The 22,771-nt window shown below is 36.9% G+C and overlaps 1 protein-coding gene across 1 annotated transcript in view; it reads right to left on the bottom strand.

Moving 5' to 3' along the window:
* Nucleotides 1-22,771, bottom strand: part of Ush2a (usherin) — a 640,266-nt gene that overhangs the window by 390,680 nt on the left and 226,815 nt on the right. The window contains exons 22-28 of the mRNA XM_070041435.1: nucleotides 13,984-14,110; nucleotides 12,395-12,496; nucleotides 11,150-11,329; nucleotides 9,556-9,686; nucleotides 6,800-7,076; nucleotides 1,421-1,624; nucleotides 1,243-1,323 (exon numbers count right to left, since the gene is read on the bottom strand). Of these exons, the coding sequence (XP_069897536.1) occupies nucleotides 1,243-1,323; nucleotides 1,421-1,624; nucleotides 6,800-7,076; nucleotides 9,556-9,686; nucleotides 11,150-11,329; nucleotides 12,395-12,496; nucleotides 13,984-14,110 (1,102 nt within the window). The remainder of the gene's footprint in view (nucleotides 1-1,242; nucleotides 1,324-1,420; nucleotides 1,625-6,799; nucleotides 7,077-9,555; nucleotides 9,687-11,149; nucleotides 11,330-12,394; nucleotides 12,497-13,983; nucleotides 14,111-22,771) is intronic.

Raw genomic sequence — 22,771 nt, 5'->3', positions numbered from 1 at the left:
TCTTGGTGGCATTTAAAATGAATATTAACGTTCTGTAAACAACAAACTTTCTAGATACCTATTTAAATTGCCTACATATTCAAAGCAGGCTTTGTAGTTGAAAAGGTAGAGGAACATGAAATGGAGATAGAAAACATCAGTAACAAATGATTATTTTATATCAGAGTTTTCTCCCAGTTTTTGAAGTTGAAAAGTATTTTTGAGAAATCATCCAGCTCACTGTCTTTCCTATAAATAGATGATTATTTAAATCATCCTGAAAAAAGCATCAACTCCTTCGTCTGCAAAATTGATAGGCAGAGAGCTTTGAAAGCTATTATTAGTAGCCACCTCAGTATTTCCTTATCTTTTTAAATTAAGAAGATTACTTGGTTAAAAGAAAAAAATATGTGAGGATACAGAGACCCTTTATTGATAAGTATAAGAGAATATCCTGGTGCTGAGCATCTTTAGAGAGATAGTTGCTTGCTGGATAAACAGTAACATTTCCAGATACACAAGGGGCCACTGCTTGAAGACATCTCTTTTTCTGGAAAATATCTGGCTCTAATAGGGTAAAACTCTACTTATTTATAAAACTCTTTGGGATAAAATGCTTTTCAGCAATGCTGTTATGTAAAACAATATTATGACCACCATCAGAAGTACAAAACACTGATTATTAGTTTTGTCTGAGGTTAGATCGAATGTATTTTAATGCCTGGCTGTTTCTCTTCCAACTCAAACAACAAAAGAAATTAAATGGAACTTCAATTTCTCTCCCATGAGAGTCACTCTACGATTCTCATAGTTGACACCACAGCAAATATTTGCAACAACGTGTTAACAGAGGCATCTGTTTCCAACTAAGCTCAAGTTTCAAAAGCACCCCTTGCAAGAATCAGTGGGTGCCATCTCTCGAAAGCCATGTGGTTGATCTCAGCCTCTTAGGATCTAGGCATTTCTTCACATTTCCCTTCTAGTCTTGGACAGATGATGGTAGGTGGAGCCTATTAAGTCCTTAAATTATCAGAACTTCCTTTTTTGCATATCTAAGAGGAAAAAATCACATCTTAACAACTATTAGTTTGGATTCTTGAAAATAAAAATAAAACACCAATCTGCTTTTTAGCCATTGGCCTTTCCCAATCTTTTCCTGAGTACTTTTTCCAAAAGTACTCATGTTTCATGGCCACAGTCTTCTTTTGCATACACAGAAACATGCATATAGGTGCACATATTTTAAGATTAAATAGAATTTACCTGTTCCTATGGTACGTCCCCGACTCCAATCACTAAATACAGAACCTCCTTCATGGGACGCTATGACTCGATACAGGTATTCTTAAAGAGAAATAAGAAGTAGAACAATTAAATGAGTCCTCCCACAGATGGAAGAGGAGACAGATAGCGTTTAATTTAGAGACCCCCCCATCATTACCTGTAAAGGGTTGGAGCCTATGCTCATAAACACTCTGCGCTCCCCCCTGGTAAACCAGGATGAAGTCATTTCCCCTGCAGTTACGGGCGATGTCAGTTGATAGGCATCCATCCAGATTGACTGTGACAGCGCTGCTGGACACAGATGCCAAGTTAACGACAGTACCCCGTGTAAATGTAACATCCTTCATGCAACCGCCGAAACCTAGCAAATAGTAAGGGATTAGTATCACATCAAGAGCTTCAGTCATTAATTACCAGTCAGTTCCATCCTCTGCAGTTCTCTGTTTGGGGCTGGGGGGTGGGGAGGTAAGGAGGGGCCTTTGGTACTTTCTGCTGTTATTTGTTTTGTATCCAGCTAAGTTGTTGCAAGGAAACAGTCATATTGCTGGAATCTTGAAAAGTATATGGGGTAATTATTATGAGGCAACTTTTGTTTTGCTTATTTAATTACTTTGACTTGTATTAGCTCATATTTTTCTAAGTTCTGTTTCTTCTCATGGAATCAATTTTAGGGTATCATACCATAAAGTAAGGCTATTTCTAGATGTCTCTCAGTTCTAGAAGAATAAGTTACTATAGAAGTTAGTGCCTGTTAAATGTTAAACTATACTACTTCAATTTGCACAATTATTCAGCTATTTCATCTGAAGAAAATATACTTTTGAGGATTTTATGCAGAATAAAAGGACACACAACAAAATTCCAGCATATATTAGAATCCTTTAGCATTGCCATGGGTTATATAATCATTATTTCAGAGTACTCTATAGAATGTAGTTCTAGTGAAATCATCAAGAAGAAGAGATGCTACGTTTTCCCCTGAGTTCCATCATCCTGAACAGCAAAACTTGGATGCTCATTCACACAGGTGTGACAGGGTCCAGCATTCAGCTTTGATTGTATTAACCAATCAAGGTTAGAATTCATATTCTGCACAGGTGGTTTTAGAACGATCACTGTGCAGCAACATTCTCTGATGTTTTAGCAGGAACATGGATGAAATGAATTTCGAGGTTATGCTACTTTGTTTTGGTTTGTTTGTTTTCATCTTTGGCCAAGCAACAAACCTAAAAGTATCCAGACAGCCAGAGAAGAACAGTGGCTTTGAATTACATGCCATTTTGTGTCAATAGACATCAGTTCAGGAAGTTTGGTAGGACTCTGCCCAGAAATCTGCACGAAACAGGGACCAACAGGTTGGAGCTTGAGACTACTGTTAGCACACAGGCATCAGCACAAAACAACCACCAAACTTAAAGGTCCCAAATACTCATCTCTTTTCAGGCATTTAGATAGCATTTAGATGCTATCTTATTATGTCTTCTAACATAGTAAGTGCTTGAAGACACATTCCTTTTAAATGTTTCTGCTTATTCACATTCCATTAGGTCTGACTAATCAATATTTCTGGTCTATCTTAAACACACAGTAGACATGCAATGAGTTGAATGAGTTGAATTGAAACCAGTGAAGCTCTGGGTAAAAGCATTTGCTGGAAAATTCAAAAGGCAGTAATTTTCTGGTGGCACGTAGTCAAAATATCTAACTTCTTTGTACCTAAGTTTTCCTACCAACAAAATGAGATGGGTAGAAAAGCAGATTTGGCAAACCTGCCAGAAGAAATATCACATGACTTTGTGGAGTCTCAGTCTAACAGAATAGCAAGAGTCCTGGGTGCAGGTAATGGAAATGGTTGGACCACCACGTTCAATGTACTAAATACTATGGAACTGTACATGTGAAAATGGTAACAAAGATTACATCTTTGGTTATTTGGATTTCACTACAAGTTTAACCTGTTAAAAAATTAATTCACAAGGTGGAGGGGTCAATTTGACAACTATAACAGAGATAGCTGTCTCCCTTCAATTTGTAGAAGACCTAACTCCACATTTTTCTAAAATGAGGTTTATAAGCCCTAATCACTCTTCCCTGGGGAAGGAGCCGCTGGCCTCAGGTTTACAGGGGAAGCCTTGGAGCTCTTCTGTCTACAGCCATCTTCCAGAGGACATGCTGTTCTGTTCAGCCAAGTTTGCTTTGTTCTTTAACTCTACCACCTTTCCTTGGTGGACTTTTGAACTTGAATGTACAGGAGCCTAAGAAGAGGCGAATTAGATTTTTTTGGATTTTTTTTTGGTCAGTCCTGGAACTTGAATTTGGTCTAGGTGCTGTCCCTGAACTTTTTGCTCAAGGCTAGTGCTCTACCACCTTCAGCCACAGCTCCATTTCCAGTTTTCTGATGGTTCAATGATAATAAGAGTCGCATGGACTTTCCTGCCTGGGCTAACTTGAATGGTGATCCTCAGATAGCAGTCTCCTGAGTAGCTAGGGTTACGAGGCATAAGCCACCAATGCCTGGCTGTTTAGAGATATTTTGAAGAGGAATTGAGAGTCCTCTTTTCTGTACTTCTTGAGGATCAAAAATGGTCCCCTACTTTCCTTATACTTCCCATCCCTAAAATATGGCCCAGAGCTCCAAGTGGACAAATCAGGAAAACACATTTTCTTTTCTTTTTCTTTTTCTTTTTGGTACTTTTTTATTGTAAAAATGCTGTACAGAGGGGTTACAGTTACATGAGCAAGGTAATGAGTACATTTCCTATTGAACATTGTTGCCTCCTCCTTTGTTTTTCCCCTACCCTTCCTTCCCTCCCATCTCCACAACTACCCTTCCACTCCCCCCTCACCTCCACCCCCGCCGAAGGTGTAAAGTTCGTTTTTAACATAGTGTTTTGTACATCTCATTGTTACAATGGGTATCCTTATTTAAGCATTTTAGGTAAACACACTTTCTAAGTGAAGCAATGATGCCTGGCTTCGCAAGTATGGTGGGTTCCAGCTTCCACCCCCGTACTGTCCTCTGGAAGCCCAGTCAAGCCTCACCAACAGACAAATGAGCTAGTACTAATTCTGAGACATGGTCTCGCAATCTGATGTTTCACGTCTCTGGCAAATTATATTGTCCAGCATTTCCAACACGAAGAAGAGAACGAATTTTACATTTGATTCAAAGGAAGAATACACATTACATGGATAAGAAAGATAGCACCCATACAAGCCCCAAATAATGCCTCTGAGACCAAGGTGCCCATTGAGAAGCATTGAAAGAAAAAGAAAGCAGAAGGGTTTTTCTTTTAGACATTTCTGATAGTGTATTGAAAGAAACATGTTCCTTTTAATTTCAATTGATGGTCTCATGCTATACTTCTACATTATGGATATGCTCCCAGAGCGCTGCATAAAATATCCAGTTTCTTATTGAGACCAGTGTCTCTCAAAACATCTGAGTCAAACTCTTAAAAGGATGAGTAACAGATTTTGTGATTTTAATTACCTTCTCACAAAATTCCATTGCATCTTGACTAGTATGTAATAATAAGAGAATAAGAAGCCAGGTGCCAGTGGCTAATGCCTGTAACCCTAGCAATTTCGGAGGCCGAGATTCAAGATCTAAGAATTACTGTTCAAAGCCAATCCAGGCAGGAAAGTCTGTGAGACTCTTATCTCCAATTAACCAGAAAAAAAAAGGCAGCATGGAACTTTGGCTCAAGTAGAAGAGTGACAGCCTGAGCTATCACAAAAGCTAAGGGCAGCCACCAGCCCCTGAGTTCAAGATCCAATACTAGCACAAAAGAAACATTGCTAATTTTCATTACAGACCATGTTCCACCTTACTGTAGTTCAATATTTTATCAGTGGTTTGAAAATCACTGACAAGATGATAGTCCAATAATAAAAATTTAGTATCCATCATAAATAAAATATTTTTCAGTATCATAGACTTAAACCTAGTGTAGGTAAAAAAAAATATTCCCTTTGGGTCTGTGTTGATGTTCACACGTCTGTCATTATCTTACACTTCCATTTTATTTTTCACCATGGATTTAGGCCTGCCAATAGTTATGGGTTAGGAATAATTCAGAAGCAGGAGGCTGGGTAGGCAGGTTGTTTTGTTTTTATCTCTGAGATGTAAACAGGATCAAATACTCTCACTCCTTTAAAGAGTCTTCGAGTTCTTTTTAAGCTCAGAAACCTGAGAATCTTGAGGCACTGGTACAGGAATGTAATATTTTTTAGCTGCAGCTACGTCTTAAATGCCTTGAAAATGTCATTACTGTCTTATACTCAGTTATTCATTAACTCCTTTCTGCTACCCTTCTAAGACTCGCCTTAGATCTCGCCGTATATTTCCCATTCAAAGGCATTTAAATCTTTATGTACTTATCAAATAGGCAAAGACTGCTTCGTGGAAATATTAACCATTCACGGTACATAGATTTTAAAAGGCGCAGAGAATATTTTCCACATGGGAGCGTGTCTGGTCACACGCTGGAGGGGATGGCGATTTCCCTCACTTCACAGGGAAGGATTTGGGGCCAAGGCCCATAAAAACGAATGCCGCTTGCCATAGACTGGACCGTGACAAAGGCTAGGAAGGATGTCTGCTTCCTAGCCATGTGAACTTGGGGCAAATTACTTTCTCCTCCAATCTTCAGTCTCCTCATCTATCTAATGGGGTCAGGAATTACAATGCTTAACTCACCAGATCATTTTTTATGAAGAATCAACGCATTCTTTCTTCATAGAAAGGTCTCAGAACCCTGTCTACCACACATACAGCATTTACATATTTTTGGTTTGAGCCAGAGACTCAATTACATAGCACAGGCCTCACTCAAACGCATGGCCTTCCTGCCTCAAGTGTCTTAAGTACCAGGATCACAGGAGCATGCCACCATGCTCAGCAGCTTTTCTGAACTTAATACTAATTCCTCTAATAACATGCACACTTACATGAGGTTGGCTTGCACTACTTAAAAGTATCACATCTTTTCCTTTCTTTGATGATTACTACTAATAAGATGTGTATAAAATGTTCACATTAGGAATTCAACATTTACTCTTCTATGATTTGTATATGTGACAACTCTATTGAAAATCATGGAGATTAGCATTTATCCAGAGTTAAACAAACAAATGCAATGAACTTCTCCTGGTTGTATATGAGAATCAAATTTAATTTTTAATCTGTAAATACAGAAAATGATCAGTATCCAGAAAAACCAAAATCACAGATGTCTTCAAGGAAACCACATGAGGAAATATATTTATATGTATGATATTAAATATATACAATTATCAGCACATTCTAATATATGTAGGACATATATAAGACTATATATCAATTATATTTTCTGATGTAGGAATAAATATGCTGATGATAGTGGCATTGAAAAACAATTATTTGAAAAAGTGATTTTTTTTCGGGTTCTGTTTAATTTCCCCTCAATGGGAGTGCAATGGATGAGTATCACCTTTTGCCTGAGTATATTGCCTGATCTTTTAGCACAGAACCATTCATCTAGAGGACATTTACCTTGTTCCAAACTCAAATGTCTGTAGGCATTCCGCAGCTCCTGTGGGATTCCTCCCAGATACACAGGTGAGTTCACCAACAGTGGCTGGGCTAAGGCCTCTGATGAATGCTCCTCTAGAAGTTCATTCATGCTTGCTGACAGGGAAGAGCCATCGCTTTTAATAACTGCTTTATTCCACTTTCCATCACAATAAGATGGACCGAGCCAGAGCTCCACTTGTGTCAGGGTAAAATTGGCATTTAACTGGAAGCTCAGTACTCCGTTCTTCAGTTCCATCTGTTTCATATTTGAAAAAAAAAGGAAAGAAAAAGAAAATAGCTATATTAAAAAAGGCTTAAGAATGGCAGTGTGGAACAGACCAGAAGGTCAATTTCTTGACAAAAAGCAAGAAATTTCCTTGAAAGCACTCTATAAAAACATTCTACTTTACCCTAAGTCGAACTGAAGTAACATAATGAAATACTTTGCAAGCTTACAATTGACATGAAGAATAGCACATTGAATCAAGCAAATCCCTTCCCAGTGATAATTATGCTGCATGGTGTGATGTTATGTTGGACTATACTTTGCTTTGAACATAGTTAAGAGATTAAGTCCTAGTATAAGTGTCTGCATAACTGAAGAGACCAGAATAGCTTAAACTATAAATATTTCTTAGAGTTTGGAAAATGAGAAAAATACCATTTCATAAACCAATTTAATTTAGGTGAAAATATGACAAGACAATAAGAAAATGAAAATGTCAAACTTGATGACATATATTTTGACTAGTTTGAGGGACTCCATTTCAAAACTCTAAGATACATTTTGAGCCAATATTTCAACTTTTTTTCTAACTTTCTAATACAATGTCTTCTGTATGTATTCCTTTAGATTAATGCTTCATTTGCTGATATGAGCCGATTTTACCCAATTTTTCACAGAAAAGGAAATGCAGTTATATGTTGGTCTCTGAAATGGTCCATGATGATTTTCTTTCTATTTTTTAAAATGGGTTTTAGAATTCAAATCAGCAGCCTGGGAAGCTGAAAATTTAAATCATATCAGATTAACAATTATACTTTCTATGTAAATATCATCTTTATGAAGTCCTCTTGGTAGGCAAATAATAACCTTCATTCAGTAAATATTGAGTTCCTCATGATATTCATCTATCTGATAACTTAAGACAAAAGGCAGTTCCCAAATATCACACTAGAAGCAGAGGTGAGCATGTGGGGGAATGATAACCAAGGTAGTGGTGGGTTACCATGGGAACAGAAAAGAGATGTGACTTCAACTCCCTGGGAAGCAGGAAAGAATAATAGTAAGATCTGTAAGGGGTCCTTCAAAGAGGGAATTTAACAGTCAAAACATTATGGGAAAATTAGGTTTAAAGAAAGTTACAATGTTAACTAAGAGAGGGTATATAGGGTGGTGGAAGATTGGAATCTTATGAAGTATATAGGAGAAGGATTTTTAGAGGATTTTAAGCAATAGAGGAAAGTTCATCTTTCTCTCCTCATATCTGACACCAGCACCCATACTCTTTCCATGGTTATCTTGTACCAAAAGTGAACCCTCCCAGCTATTAGAAGTATGCATTGGAAACTAAGTCATCAGTAACCATGAGGAAAATTTCTGAAAGCTATTAAAAATAAGGACAATGGGGACAGTTATAGGGACAAGTCAATCAAAGAAGTTCTTTAAAAAAACAACTTGTCAGAACCAAATGAACAGATGAATATGTCAGATAAATGAAAAGGATCACAGACACCATCATCATTTTGGGGCAACGGGTATTTTACTATAATCACCAAATAAACAACATTCAAAAGGAAAGCTGGCTTGGAGGCTGTTGTTGCAGGAGAATGGATTCATTGTGAACAGATTGAGCTTGAAACATGAAAATAACCAGAAGAGGCTTTTTATGGAGAAGATTGAACATTGTAATACATGGTGCTTTGAGATGGGCCAATAGAATGGATCTTGTTCATGACAAAATAAATAAGCACCCAGTTTGTGAAAAAGAAATATGTGTGTGGTGTATATGTGTGTGAGGGAGTGGGGGAGGATGGACAGTGGTTTTAGTAAGGCCAGTATTCTAAGGGAAAAGGTGCTGGGGGCGGGGCAGGGGGGGAATTCTTTAGATAAACTTAATGAAAATCAATAGAAAGTTGGAAAAGGAAGAAGGAAAGAGTACTGTGAAGGTTTTATTTTTAAAGAGGATGTTCGATAGACCTCAAATAAATGAATAAAAGTATCTGTTGGATTAGAAGTATGGTGGTCACCGACAATTTTAGATAACTGTTACGCAGGGGAGTGGTGTGGTCAGTCTAAAGACTGGTAGAAAATGAGAAAATGGGAATCTCAATGTCACTACAGCCGATGGGCTTGACTGAAAGATTTTATATGTACAAATAGGTGTAACTATCTACATACATATTTATGAATATACAGATATATTCTGTTGAACCTGTATCCAAAGATAATGAAGGAAATGACAACTTTAATATATTCAGAAAACAAAACTAGATTTCTTAATTCGTTGTTTGTTTCCCTAAAACTACAATTTTCACAGAGCTAATTCTAATTTTTTTTTTAAAAACCAGAGGTATATGAAACATTTTGAATATTTCACAGGGCTCTACAACTAAAAGTTACTTGGGATAAAGAATGAAAATGAAATTAGGTCAGGAAAAATATCACCATTTAACACCTTTCAAAGTTGAGTCTAATATTTTTTAAGTCAATTTAATTAAATTCATTCACATACGGCCATGTAGTCGGGTCCATCTTTGTTGTAAATGAAAAGCAGCAATCCATTTAACTGGTCAGTTCTGAATTTCAGGGAGATCTCAAATTCTGTCCCGCCACGAAATGTATTTGAGTGAAGTTCCAGGAACCCTTGACAGAGAGGAGTATGTACACATTAGTACATTGCCAGCCTCGTGGGAATGTCTTTAATCCAGGACATATACTGCCATCTTGTCATGACCACAGAAGGATACACAAATAAGAGCTATGAAACCTTCCTTGCAATTTTGTTCGAAGCAACAGAATGAACTCTACGGACCTTTTAAGAGGAAACCATCTTCTCTTTACTGGTTCATAAAAGCATTAACAAAAAATAGTTGTGTTGACTGAGAAAAGCTCAAAATAATGGTTTTAGTAAGAAAAGTCAAAGAATGTGCACCCAGAGCACTACAATGTGAACATTAGATTCCTTTCTGCTATGACAACAGTTAGAGCAATTTTATAACCAAACAGATTAAAAATATAGAGTATTGAGGCAGGTTCTTATTTGAAGAACAACCCATGTTCACCAATCTAATTTTCCATTCCACTTCCATTTTCCTGGTGGCCAATCAGAACAAGATGGCTGAGAGGAAAGCCAGGGATATTGACCTCAACTATTTCTATCATCCGCCATCCCTGCCCTTGTCATCCCATGGATGGCCTTATCACTAGCTCTCCATTAGTGACCTACTTAACTCTTGATGTAGCTGAAATTTTACACTACAGAAATATTGCTTACCTACATAATTATGTACATAGTGAATAAAATCGTTATTTACCACTCAGTGCAGAATCAGTCTGGTAGTGGTACTGAGATTTGAACTGAGGGCAATGCTCATGGTAGGCAGATGTTCTACCACTTGAAGTATGTCCCCAGCCCTAAGTAAATGCCTGTGAAACATCTTTCAAAGTAAAACATCATTCTGATTTGCAAACAGCTTGTTTACAAATGGCTATTTGTAACTAACATGTATGCCAAGAAGTATGTGGCTCATTAGAATTATGGCACATAGATACATATTTAGAAATGTTATAATTTATACTAGACATTTTGGAAATGTATTTGGGTATCATAACTAAGCATGTCTATGATCCTATGAGGTCAAAGTAAATTGGAGAGGGAGACTTGCACCCCAAGTAATATATATATATATATATATATATATATATATATATATATATATATATATATATTGCTATAGTTTAGATCTTAAATGCCACACAGAGGCCTAAGTGTTAGCAGCTTCTCTCTAGGGTAGGGTAGGTGGAGGTGGTAGAACCACTGAAAGGCAGAGTCTAGGTTGCTGCCAGCATGCCCATGAAAGGGATCATGAAACCTTGACACACTGTTTTCTCTTTTGCTCCCTAACTTTGCCCAATCTCTCACTATGATTTTCTGCCTTCTGCACCTAAGTCTGAGGACATAAGACCAAGTAATCATGGACTAGAACCTCCCTGAAAGTGAGCCACCATAAACCTTTTCTCGCCATCAATTGATTTATAACAGTGAGGAGAAGCTGACTAACCCAGGCTGAAGCAATCACCAACATGGATGTCATACATAACCTTACCTGATCCCAGGAACTGAGCTCCTTCCTGTAATGAGGTAGGACAGCCCTCCCAGCTGTCATACACATTCACTTGCTCTTCAGAGCTCTGCCAATCCAGGGGTCCCCAAACAGCAGAGGGGTTGTAATTCTTCATGACATGCACATCCTTCAGACAGCCCACAAAACCCTTTCGGATGATCTCTGTCAAAGTTGAAACATAAGAGGAAATGTACATAATAAATCACATGACCTATTTTGAAAGATCCTTTGCAAGCAATTATGTTTTATTTCTATTAAAGTAGAAGGAAAGGGCAATAGATCTCACTACCTACTTATGACAATCCTCTAGTATTTCATGTAACCACTTTGCAAGTAGTAGCAATATATGGTTAGCTCAAGTTCATACCCATTAAAACTACAGAGACTGATATTTTAGTATACATTTTTGAAAACTCTTGTTTTGAATTGCCTTTTAAACTAACAGAAATTCTGGAAGCTAAAGCACCCCAGGATTCTTTCTTCTGGTACTTCACAAGTCAAGTGCAATAACTACTACTTATTTTTAGGACGAAAGTCAGTGTTAATCTTAAATGTGGAACTCTGGAGACCAGGTATGTGTGAGGTTTAGAGAAAACTGAGCAAATGAGAAAATTAAAGAGAGAGAAAGGAAAATATCTATAGGAAAACACAGCATATGCCCCTTGGTCCACATGCTTCCCAAGGATACAATACATGACATCAGTTTGGGGCTCTTGACTAGATGCTCAGGAAGGCATTGAACAACACAGATCATAAAGACCATTGGGTAAAAACCTTCTGTCCTTTAGAAACATTTCTGAGGAGAAAATTCAGACTCAAATACATATGTCTCCAAACTGTAACAAAAACTTGTACGATGTTCAGGATTCAGTGAATACTGTTACCTAGGAACAAATTATGTTTATCTGTGTCCTGCCTTCACTGTAAAATTTACATAGATATGTAATAACTTTTAGAGAAAGGTTTTCTTCTTACACCTTTCCCACCCCAATGAGGATTTGGGAAAAAGGAAATCCCACAATCATTAGATCTGAGAGAAGAAGAAAATAACAATAACTAGAATCATTAGCAATACATTTGAAGGGCGATTGTTTTCTGCCTAAGGTTTCTTTTAATTTTTGTTAGTTTCATAGTATGGGATGGTTTGTTCTCTCATCCTAAAAATAGAGAAGCTACCACATCACATGCAAATTATCCATGACAATACATAATTCTTATTAAACTCACCCAGATCCTTCCTGAAGATGGTGTAGTCTGGAGGTAGCCCTCCCACGAACACGCCTGTGTTATCTCCAATTATTGTACTACCATTCACTGAGGTTGAGGAACCTTTGGAAAAAGATGAATATTTCACCTTTAGCAGGATAATCAGTCAATAATCTATTAATTTAAGGAATGCCCAAATCCCTTTAGTGAGCCTTGGGGCATTACTTGGTCTTGGATCTCCTATCTCAGTAGTGCTTGTTCCTTACTTCTATAGCTGACTCTCCATCATCCTGACATCATGGTGTTGATACAATCCAGACCTCCTTCCTTCTTGGGCTTTTTCCTTCTCTATAAGCAGATTTCTAAAGGTCTCTGGAGGGGTCAGAACTGGGTAAGCATGGATAAAAACTACTTGGGTCAAAAAATAAATCAGAGGATCCTGGATTGTAGATGGTTTCTAGAAAATCCAAGTCACCTGCTTTAGATAACTATCAAATTTCCTCCTTCTTGGGTACAAAGGGAAGTTTGTTCACAGGTTTCTAGAATCCAATACACTCTAGGTAGCCTTCCTTGTCTCTGGGCTCTTGTTTTAAATATCATTCTTAGTTAACAGCTCCCAATCGTTTTTTCTAGTCTGCACCTCTTCCCAGAACTCAAATTTCTTAAGTCTGTTTGATATCACTATTGCAGGTCCTACAAATAAGTGAAACATACATTTTCAAAAATAGACTCTGAGTATCATTCTCTGGATCTTCTACCAATCTGGTAGACACCCTAGTTTTGGAAGTTATCAAGGCTGCCTCTTGGCTTCCTTTAAATTCAATCCTCAAATCTCAGCCTCCGAAATAGCCAGGATGTAAGTGTGAGCCAGTAGCTCCCAGCCTTGATTTTTCCATTCTCAGAATTTACCAGCACCTGACACGTGTCTAAAATTTTTGTTTGTTTATCATTTATTTATTCAGTTGTCTACTCTTCAATCCTGTCAAAAGTGTAAACTAGAAAGTTTGCTTTGATGTTTATATCCAGATGACTTAGGACAATTGCAGGAGCTCATTAAAAATGTGTTACATCCAAAATAAATAAAAGCTTGCTTCATCATACAACCCTGTAATTTCTAACATTGCTTGAGCATAGTAGAGGAGTAGGATGCAAAGACAGGATATGGGTGCAAAGATTTCTATTAGTTGGATAATTTGGGAAACATCACCTCTTTAAGCCTTGTTTTTCTCATTTCTAAATTCAGATAACTGCTTTACTCTAGCTTATTTGCCTTCAGGAGGTCAAGAAACACAAAAGAAAGAAACTGAGGCATTGGAGGAAGTTGTAGACACACATAAAGCACAGACTGATCAGTAGTGATTTGCTCTTTTGTTTTGTTTTACTGAAACCCTGCGTGGATGAGCAACTGGACACCAGATTTCATCATTTGGAGAACATCTCAAAGACATATTCAGCAGCAGTTTAGGTGAAGTTAGGTAGAGATCATGGAGAGAGGAAAAGACATAGAAATAGAAGACACTACAAGTATGATAACATTAACATTATCAGTGGAGTTTATATACATGCATACATACATACATACATATTATACATATCAAAGAAGTACTTACCTATATACTGTCCATCCACAGTGATCTGACCAAAAGCCTGGTGCCTAATAGCAATTATTTCATGCCATTTACCATCATTATAATGTTTCCCATGATCATTTGTTGTGGTAACTGCTACTGATGATCCCTTAGGAGAATGAATGAATGCTTATATAAAAACACATGCCCAGAACCTTACATATTTGTTACAAACAAATTTAGAATTTTCACATTATAATTCCATCAAAAAGCTTTCAAATTGAACTCAAGTTGATATCTAGTATCATAGGTGCTGAGCTTTATGTATTTGTTATAAATTTTATACATTATTATACTCATGAAATTTTAAAACAGAATACAAGATTAAAGATGGGTGTTTTAGTAATGTATACCTCTGAAAAACATTGTGGTCAATCCTGTGGAGAATTTATTTTGAATAACAACCTCTTCACAAAGGCACTTGCATTTTAAGTTATCTTCATTCATAAGCAAGGTACTAATTTTTGTACTCTCAAAAGTTAGGCTCTTGGAAGTGGCGCTGTGGCTCAAATGGTAGAGCGCTAGCCTTGAGCTGAAGAGCTGAGGGACAGCGCCCAGGCCCAGAGTTCAAGCCCCACAACCGACCCAAAACAAAACAAAACAAAACAAAACAAAAAACAATAAAAAGTTAGGCTCTGATTCTCATGGAAAAAAAGCAACTATGAAGAAGATAAGGATTTAAAAACTGGTGAAGAGGTACTAGCAATTTGCTCTATATGTAGAGAAATTTCAGGCAAACTAGTTGTCCTTTTCATTCATGAAACAATAGTAACTGAAGAAACTAGAATCACATTAATAATTAGACAGTTAGTAATATGTTGATCTTAAGTGTGGAGTTAACATATTTTTTGAAATCTGTTGTTTACAATTCTGGCTAAGTAATACTGTCAAAGCTAAAAACCTGTTTCTAGGGTAGATAAGATCTCACAAATGTCAGATACCAAGATTAGAGATTAGCAAAAGGAAGCAGAAGGTAAGAAAATAGAGAAAGAGAAGAGCAAACGGCCCCTTTAGTATGTAATGGTAAAGCGAATACTTTTAAAGTGTGTTATGGTTAGCATAGTTTTAGTGCTAATAACCATATTAGACTAAATAAATGAAAATCCAACTTAATCACAAAAACTATTTACTAGTATTATTTTAAAAAAACCCTTCCTGGGGAAACAAAGGAGGAGGCAGCAATGCTTGATAGGAAATGTACTCATTACCTTGCCCATGTAACTGTAACCTCTCTGTACAGTATTTTCACAATTAAAAAAAACCTCCTAAGGTTCTAAATAAAAATTAATTTCTTATTTAGTCAAAATTATTTACTTAGCAAAAACAAACATCATTCCCAAAGCTTTTGTAATATCTAAAAAAGTCCTAGAGTAAAATATAGTGAATTTAAACAATTCAGAATATTCCACCTAACTAATAATACTGTCATACTGTTTTTCCTAAGAGAAAATTGGTTATCATCTGATACAATCATGTAAAGATTTATACTGCACAGAGAGTATAATGTTAATCATAGTATCTCAAGTAAAGTAAAACACCTCTTCTTATATGACCCTAAAGTAGCTCTGTTGATATAATATGTCCATTCTACTCATTTAAATGGCTCCTGTCTGGTCTCATAATGTACTAGATCATAAGTATGACATACAGAATCTCATGTTACCAAAGTTCAAAAAAAATCTTTTTAATTTCCCAGAAGAATAAGGGCCGTGCTTCTCACACAGACCATGTCCCAACTTTTAAAGACAACTTGGTCAACTGGAAACCTAACCATTTGGCGAGGGTATTTCTTATCCTTGAATGTTTATGAGTTGATTTTCCTTCTATCTGTTTTCTTCTATGTACTCTTATTTTCTCCAACTCTATTTCAACATTTTAATATTTTACAAACACACATTTCATTATCGTAGTTTAATAATTAAAACCAGAACTGGTGTCGTGCCCAATTAATGTGCCCTAGTAGCATGCCCATTAGTTTTTCCATTAGTGAATTCAACAATACTAATGGGATTACTAGCATGGGATGCTAATTGGGCGTGACATAAGAAACTGGCTTACTTCTTAGCATACCCTTGCTAATGATGAAATTAATGAGCATTTTATTAAATGCTGTCTCATCAAAGTGTACTTAGTTAGCGTTAAAATTGTTACAAACGATGCTGCATTCTAAGATCAGGTGTCTGCGTAAGTGGATCTTCATATTTTCTTTGGCACCAGTATGAAGTATTAGTCGTTCTCTGACTTAAAAATCATGTTTATTGGAGATAAATCCAAGTATATAGCCTACAGCCATAGCATGTCTAACTTGCTTTAATGTAATACATCCAGGAACATGGACGGGTACTTTTTCATAATGATTTTAAGATTCACTTCTCCACAAATGTGAAAAGACTAATTATTTGATAGGTCTTGATGTCATAGTATGCAGTTTGTTCTTTCCAGGTGGAAAATAAAATATCAGACACATTAAGACTCTATTCAGAAGGAGTTGAAAGCTTTCACTTTCACAGCTTTGGTCTGAGGGAAAACAGAATGTGATGCCAATTTTCTGTTAATGTCACTGGACAAAGCATTGAAGTCATAACCATGGGCCATTACTAGTCAGAAAATATCACCTGATCAAGTATATTCAAAAGGGAACTGAACCAAATATAGGATAAGAGGTTTAAAGCTATTTTGAGAGACCTGACAAAAAACACAATTTACAATTAACTTTTCTTATGTGTCTCTAAGCAATGCTTTCAGTGTACAATCAATAATATATAAATGGATTCCTAAAGTACTGTCAAGAATCTCTTCCTTGCCCCTGGAGAGAGAGAGAGAGAGAGAGAGAGAGAGAGAGAGAGAGAGAGAGAGAGAGAGAGAGAGAGAGAGAGAGAGAGAGAGAGAGAGAGAGAGAGAGAGAGAGAGAGAGAGAGAGAGAGAGAGAGAGTGTGTGCCAATACTGGGGTTTGAACTCAGGGACTGAATGCTTGTTCTTCAGTTTTTTGCTCAAGGTTGGCACTCTACTACTTGAGCCATAGCTCCACTACTGCCTTTTTGGTGGTTCATTGAAGATAAGAGTCTCTCAGAGTTTTCTTCATAGGCTAGCTTTAAACTATGGTTTCATCCTCAGCCATTAGGGTTACAAGCATGAGCCAAGCTGGGTCCAGATTTTCCCTGAACATTTTATTCAACTGAATACATCAGAAAATGGGAAGAACTAATGAATGCATTTTTATACCTATTCCTGTAACACTCACAGTTATTTGAGTTTAATTATTCAATGTTTATTAAGACTTTTAAAAATAAAAAAGTACAGGATGATCTCAAGTTATTTTGAAACTGTGTGTTAAATAGTAACTTAAAATTTCCCTGAGAATATTCTTTTCACAACTCAAGGTTTAATTGTTTTGAATAAATTCAGGAACTGTAGCTTAAAGATAATCATCTTTTTATTTTCTGGAAAAAGTCAAAAATGTTTTTGAAAAAAATAGACAAAACAAATAACTACTAAATGAAAAGTTAGAATGTTTTAACCCAGAAAATGGATAACTTTCTTTGATTTTGAGTTTTTATTTTACCTGTAGTTATCAATTCAATTAACCAGTGAGTCCATCAAGGTATTTATTAAGAATGTTTTATGTTCCACTGATTGTGTTGAGTCCTAGCTAGATATTTGTGCAAAACAGCTGTAGACTGTTCTCACTCAACAGTACAATCTGAAATGCAAGTCATTTCAAAACCAGGCACTGGGGCTGGGAAGGTGGCTTGGTGGTTGAGTGCTTGCCTTGCATGCATGAGGCCCTGGGTTCGATTCCTCAGCACCACATAAGCAGAATAAGCTGGAAGTGGCGCTGTGGCTCAAGTGGTAGAGTGCTAGCCTTGAGCTGAAGAGCTGAGGGACAGTGCCCAGGCCCAGAGTTCAGGCCCATAACCAACAAAACAAAAAACACAAAACAGGCACTATGGACTCATAATAGTAATCCTAGCTATGTGGGAGGCTGAAATCTGGAAGATCATGGTTCAGAGCTATCTTCAATATAACATCTCCTCAACAGATAACTGGATATGATGGCTCCTGACTATAATCTCAGCTACCTGGAAGGTTGAGATCAGATAGCATTTCCAGGCCAGCTAGGATTAAAAGGTCCACAGACGCTACCTCAGTTGAAGAAACTGGACATAGTGGTTAGTGATTCCATCATTGCTACAATGGGAAGCTTACAATAGGAGAATTCTAGTCCAGGCATAAGCACTAGAAGGAAGCATGGCTCTATCTCTAAACAAAACACACAAACAAATATCCCAGCCCCCAAATGTCTGGAGGAATGGCTCAGTGGTAGAATGCTTGCCTGGTAAGCATGAGGCCCTGGGTTTAAAGCTAAGGAAGCCCAAGATCAAACTTCCAAAGGAAAAAGGAAGACATATCAAGCAAACAGTTACCTGTGTAACTGTTGAGCACAATAAAACATTCACTAAAATGATATATTTAAAACCAGAAGGGAAGAAAACTGGGTTAGAATGATACCTATGTATTTAAAATATAAATATACCTTATTTCTAATAAGAGGCATTAAAAAATAAAAACTTGCTATACTTATTTAAAATTAGTGTAGCTCTGTGAGGCACCAATGGCTCATGCCTGTAATCTTAGCTACTCCAGAGGCTGAGATTGGTACCAAGCCTGCCTAGGGAGGAAAGTCCATATGAGACTCTTATCTCCAATTAACCACAAAAAGGCAGGAATGGAGCTGTGATTCAAATGGTAGAGTACTAGCATTGAAGCACAAAAGCTTAGGGACAGGCCCAGGCCCACAGTTCAAGCCTCATGACCATTAAAAGAAAAAGAAATGGTTTAGCTCTTTGTACAAGAAGCTATAAGCATTTTCCTACTCCAAATAAGAACAATAGAAGTATATAACAATGTTTTTAATCCCTCAGTTTCAACCATTGTCTAAAAATAAGTGGGGCATTTATTATTCAGTGAACAAATATGCCCAGTTAACCTGCATTAGATACAAACTCCTCAGAGGTAAAGAAGGACATAGTCTTTGCTAGTTTGAGGTCACAGTTTTATAGATTGCATCCTGACCTATCAGTACTTACTCTAATGTATCTGATTACATTTTCCCCAAATACACCCTATAGCAATTCTGCTCAAGTAGTATCTTGCTTTTCAAAAAAGTAAATTGTCGCTGAATTGAAAACACATGCAGTTTTTTTTTGTTGTTGTTGTTGTTTTGACTTTTCAAGAGAGATTGTTTGAAACAAAGGCTGGCCCCTACCAGCTATGTCTATACATTAGGAATTTGGCAATGTAGGACAGGGACAGCACAGTTGGGAAAGGCATAAGAGGAAATTCTTGAAAGAGAATGAGGCAGAAATGATGGGCAAAGCAGGGTGAATGTTTCCCTGCACTTTGTCACGAAGTGTTGCACCAGCCTGTGTATGGGATCATAAAGGAAATGGAAGAGATGAGTCTCTCAGAGTTTCCTGCCAGGCATTCTAAGAATGCCAACATTATGCCTGAGTAGAGCAAAGGGTGGTTTGACTTATTTACTCTATGCTCCTTTATCCTTAAAAGTATTACACCCTTCAGAAAAGAGGAATGGGACCTTGGCCAGAGGGAGGACCATTATAATTTAGACCTGCAGGCATCACCTTTGAATTTTCCATACACTTTGCTTCATGTTTACAGAGAGTGTGCTAGTGTAGCCATGTGCCTCTGTGCTGATTAAATACTCAACATCTGAGTTGAATAACCTATGGTCAGTGTTTTCAGGGGTGATGTTTTGTCCATTTTCCCAGTTCAGTGTTCTCAGCCCCTTACTGCCTGAAGGATAATACATTTTTAACAAAGTTGCAAGAGATGAAACAAACTCAGGGCCATGTCCATCACTAAACCACTGTCTCACACTATTTAAGCCACTTGGTTTAAGATGGGGATGAAAAACTATACCTGAGTCAAGAGATTGCTTGGAGAATGAAATGAGCTCATTAATGTGGACCTCTGCCATCTACGTTAAAGCTCTATAAAGAAGGGTTTATATGGCTGAGATCTTTTTTTCCATCTGGTTTCTCAAATATCCTCAGATTTTAAAAGGTTGAAAGGGAAGAAAAACAAAGCCAATATTTTTTACCCATGTTCTTCTAAACTGTACTGTTTCTTTGACTCCCTCTACCTCCCTATTGTCACAATTTTGCATTATATCTCTTTTTTTTTTCATTATGCTCATTTGGATGTCCTATAAAAGACTTCATCCTACCTATAAACAACTTGTTTTTTTTCCCACAAGATTTAAAATAAAGTATTTTGATTATTTATTTTTATGAAAAGGCATCAATCATTATGGTCTTTTCTTGTACTACCTCCATCAATTAAGTTGATGTATTTTAAACCTTTTAATCTACTCTTCTATCCCCCTCTCTCAGCTCACCAATTGCATTTGCAGATTTGTTTTGCTGTGATGTATTTTTTTCTTGTCCGTCCTTTATTTTTTTCTCCTATTTACAAGCTTCTTATTTGGCACAGAAGAACAAAGTTCTAGTCATGTGTCATTAAATATTTACGTTGAACGTAACATTGCTAAGTTTATTATTCATCTCTGTTTTTCTTTTCTGTACTTTGGACTCTCTTATTTTTAACTTTTTGTTTGGATGCCTTGTTGAAATATTGTTCTCTAATACAGTACATGAGTAGCATTTTCTCTGAATCTTTGAATAGCAAAACTACCTTTCTTTTGTGCTAGACAGCAGTGTAGAAGGATTGCTCAAGGTCTTTATAGATGGATTGTCTGATTAATTATTACTTTGGAAAAAATTAATTTACTTCTGGCTCAGATTCTTCACTTGCAAGATGATAGAATTGTTTAGAAGGGTTCAGGTGGACATTCACATTTACGAAGATGTGGCACACATATAGTAAAGCCTAGCACATAGAGATCAAATGGTTGCTTACTCTTTATAAGAACTTGCTAAATAATTCCAATAAATTTATAATCAGTTCTTCCTGAAATCATCTATTTGCTCCTACTTATATTTTAAATTATTTTATCTTACCCTTTGTATTATGCATGTAATTTTGTTTTCTTTTGAAATACTTGGTAGTATCTATCATTACTTTTATAGAGTATGTTTTTAAATACTTTATTACTTATTTTTTTGATAATAATGAGTTTATATTTTTATTGTAGTTTTATTTTGTATATGTCAGTCCTGAGGATTGAACATTGGGCCTGGATATTGTCCCTGAGCTTTTTTGCTCAAGGCCATACCACTTGAGCTACAGCTCAACTTCCAGCTTTTTGGTGGTTAATTTGAGGCAAGAATCAAAGTCCAGTCTGGCTTTGAAGGATGATCTTCAGATCTCACCCTCCTTAGTAGCTGGGATGATAGACCAGAACCCAGCTATTATTATTATTATTATTATTATTATTATTATTATTATTATTATTATTATTATTATTATTATTTTCAATACAACAGTATCTATCTTGGTAATATCTTTCAGTTTATATAGAGAGTTATATTTTTGAGTGATATTTTCAACTCTGTCTTCCACTCTAACAATCTGAGGCTCAACATGTCTCTCTAATTGATCTCCTTCAAGTTTTCAACTGAGAAAAATAATATTTTCAGTTCTATAATTGGATCCATTTTAATGTGTTGTAGCCTCCTCCTCATCACCATCTGCCTTGCTGTGTGTGATGGTTGCATCTTCTTCCTGTCTCAGTGGGCATGCATGTTGAGTCTGCTTACGTGTAATGCCATTTATCTTTGCTTATACCCTGCCCATTAGTATCCCTTAGGAAGCTGCAACTCCAGGAAGCAAGTAGAACTTAATACACTAAACAAGGAGTAATCAGAGCCTAGTCAAGATGCTAAGAAGCCTTCTGCCCCTGGTCTTGTGAGTTGGAATTTGAATCTTATTAAGAAGGAAGAACTTAGCATGCCTCTTATACCTGACTTCATACTTGGTCCAACAGGCCCTAACTTTCCCTCCATTCATTCTCTGGGGTACATGAAGTTATGTACCTTACATAGAGCTCTTTTTTTGGTGGGGGGGGTCCAGTCGTGAGGCCTGAACTCTGGGCCTGGACACTGTCCCTCAGCTCTTCAGCTCAAGGCTAGCGCTCTACCACTTGAGCCACAGAACCACTTCCGGCTTTTTTCTTTTTGCTTATGTGGTGCTGAGGAATCGAACCCAAGGCCTCGAGCATGCAAGGCAAGCACTCTACCACTGAAACACCTTCCCAGCCCACATAGAGCTCTTAATTGATGAGCCTAGTTGAAACTTGAATACAGAGAGGAAAGATGTGACAATTTTGTGAATGCAATATAAAGCATTTATTTAGCATAAATAATCTATGATGTCCATCACCAGTTTTTATTAAATTTCATTTTCTTGTAAAGATTCTGTACAGAGGGGTTACAATTATATCAGTAAGATAATGATTCGGGCATTGTTACCCCCTCCTTTGTTTTTCTCCCACTATCTCTTCTCTTCTTCCCTACCTGCCCCTCTTCCCCCACACCTCAAAAAGTATCATTGTTGCAATGGGTCATCCTATGAGCTTGTTTCAGCATTTTGTTATTCCCATTCCCCTCCCCAATTTTTACATATATTTACATATATATATATATATATACACACATAAATACACACACACGCACGCACACACACACACACACACACACACACACACACATACACAAGATGCAAGGTACCAAAATCTGAGAAAATGGAAAGTAAACTTGCCTATTCTTACTCATTCCTCATTTACTCACA

The sequence above is a fragment of the Dipodomys merriami genome, unplaced genomic scaffold (genome assembly GCF_024711535.1).
Source record: "Dipodomys merriami isolate MVZ:Mamm:240054 unplaced genomic scaffold, mDipMer1.0.p SCAF_31, whole genome shotgun sequence".
Lineage (NCBI taxonomy): Eukaryota > Metazoa > Chordata > Mammalia > Rodentia > Heteromyidae > Dipodomys > Dipodomys merriami.
Note: the sequence above shows the minus strand (reverse complement) of the source record. Positions and strands in the feature narration are given on the sequence as shown.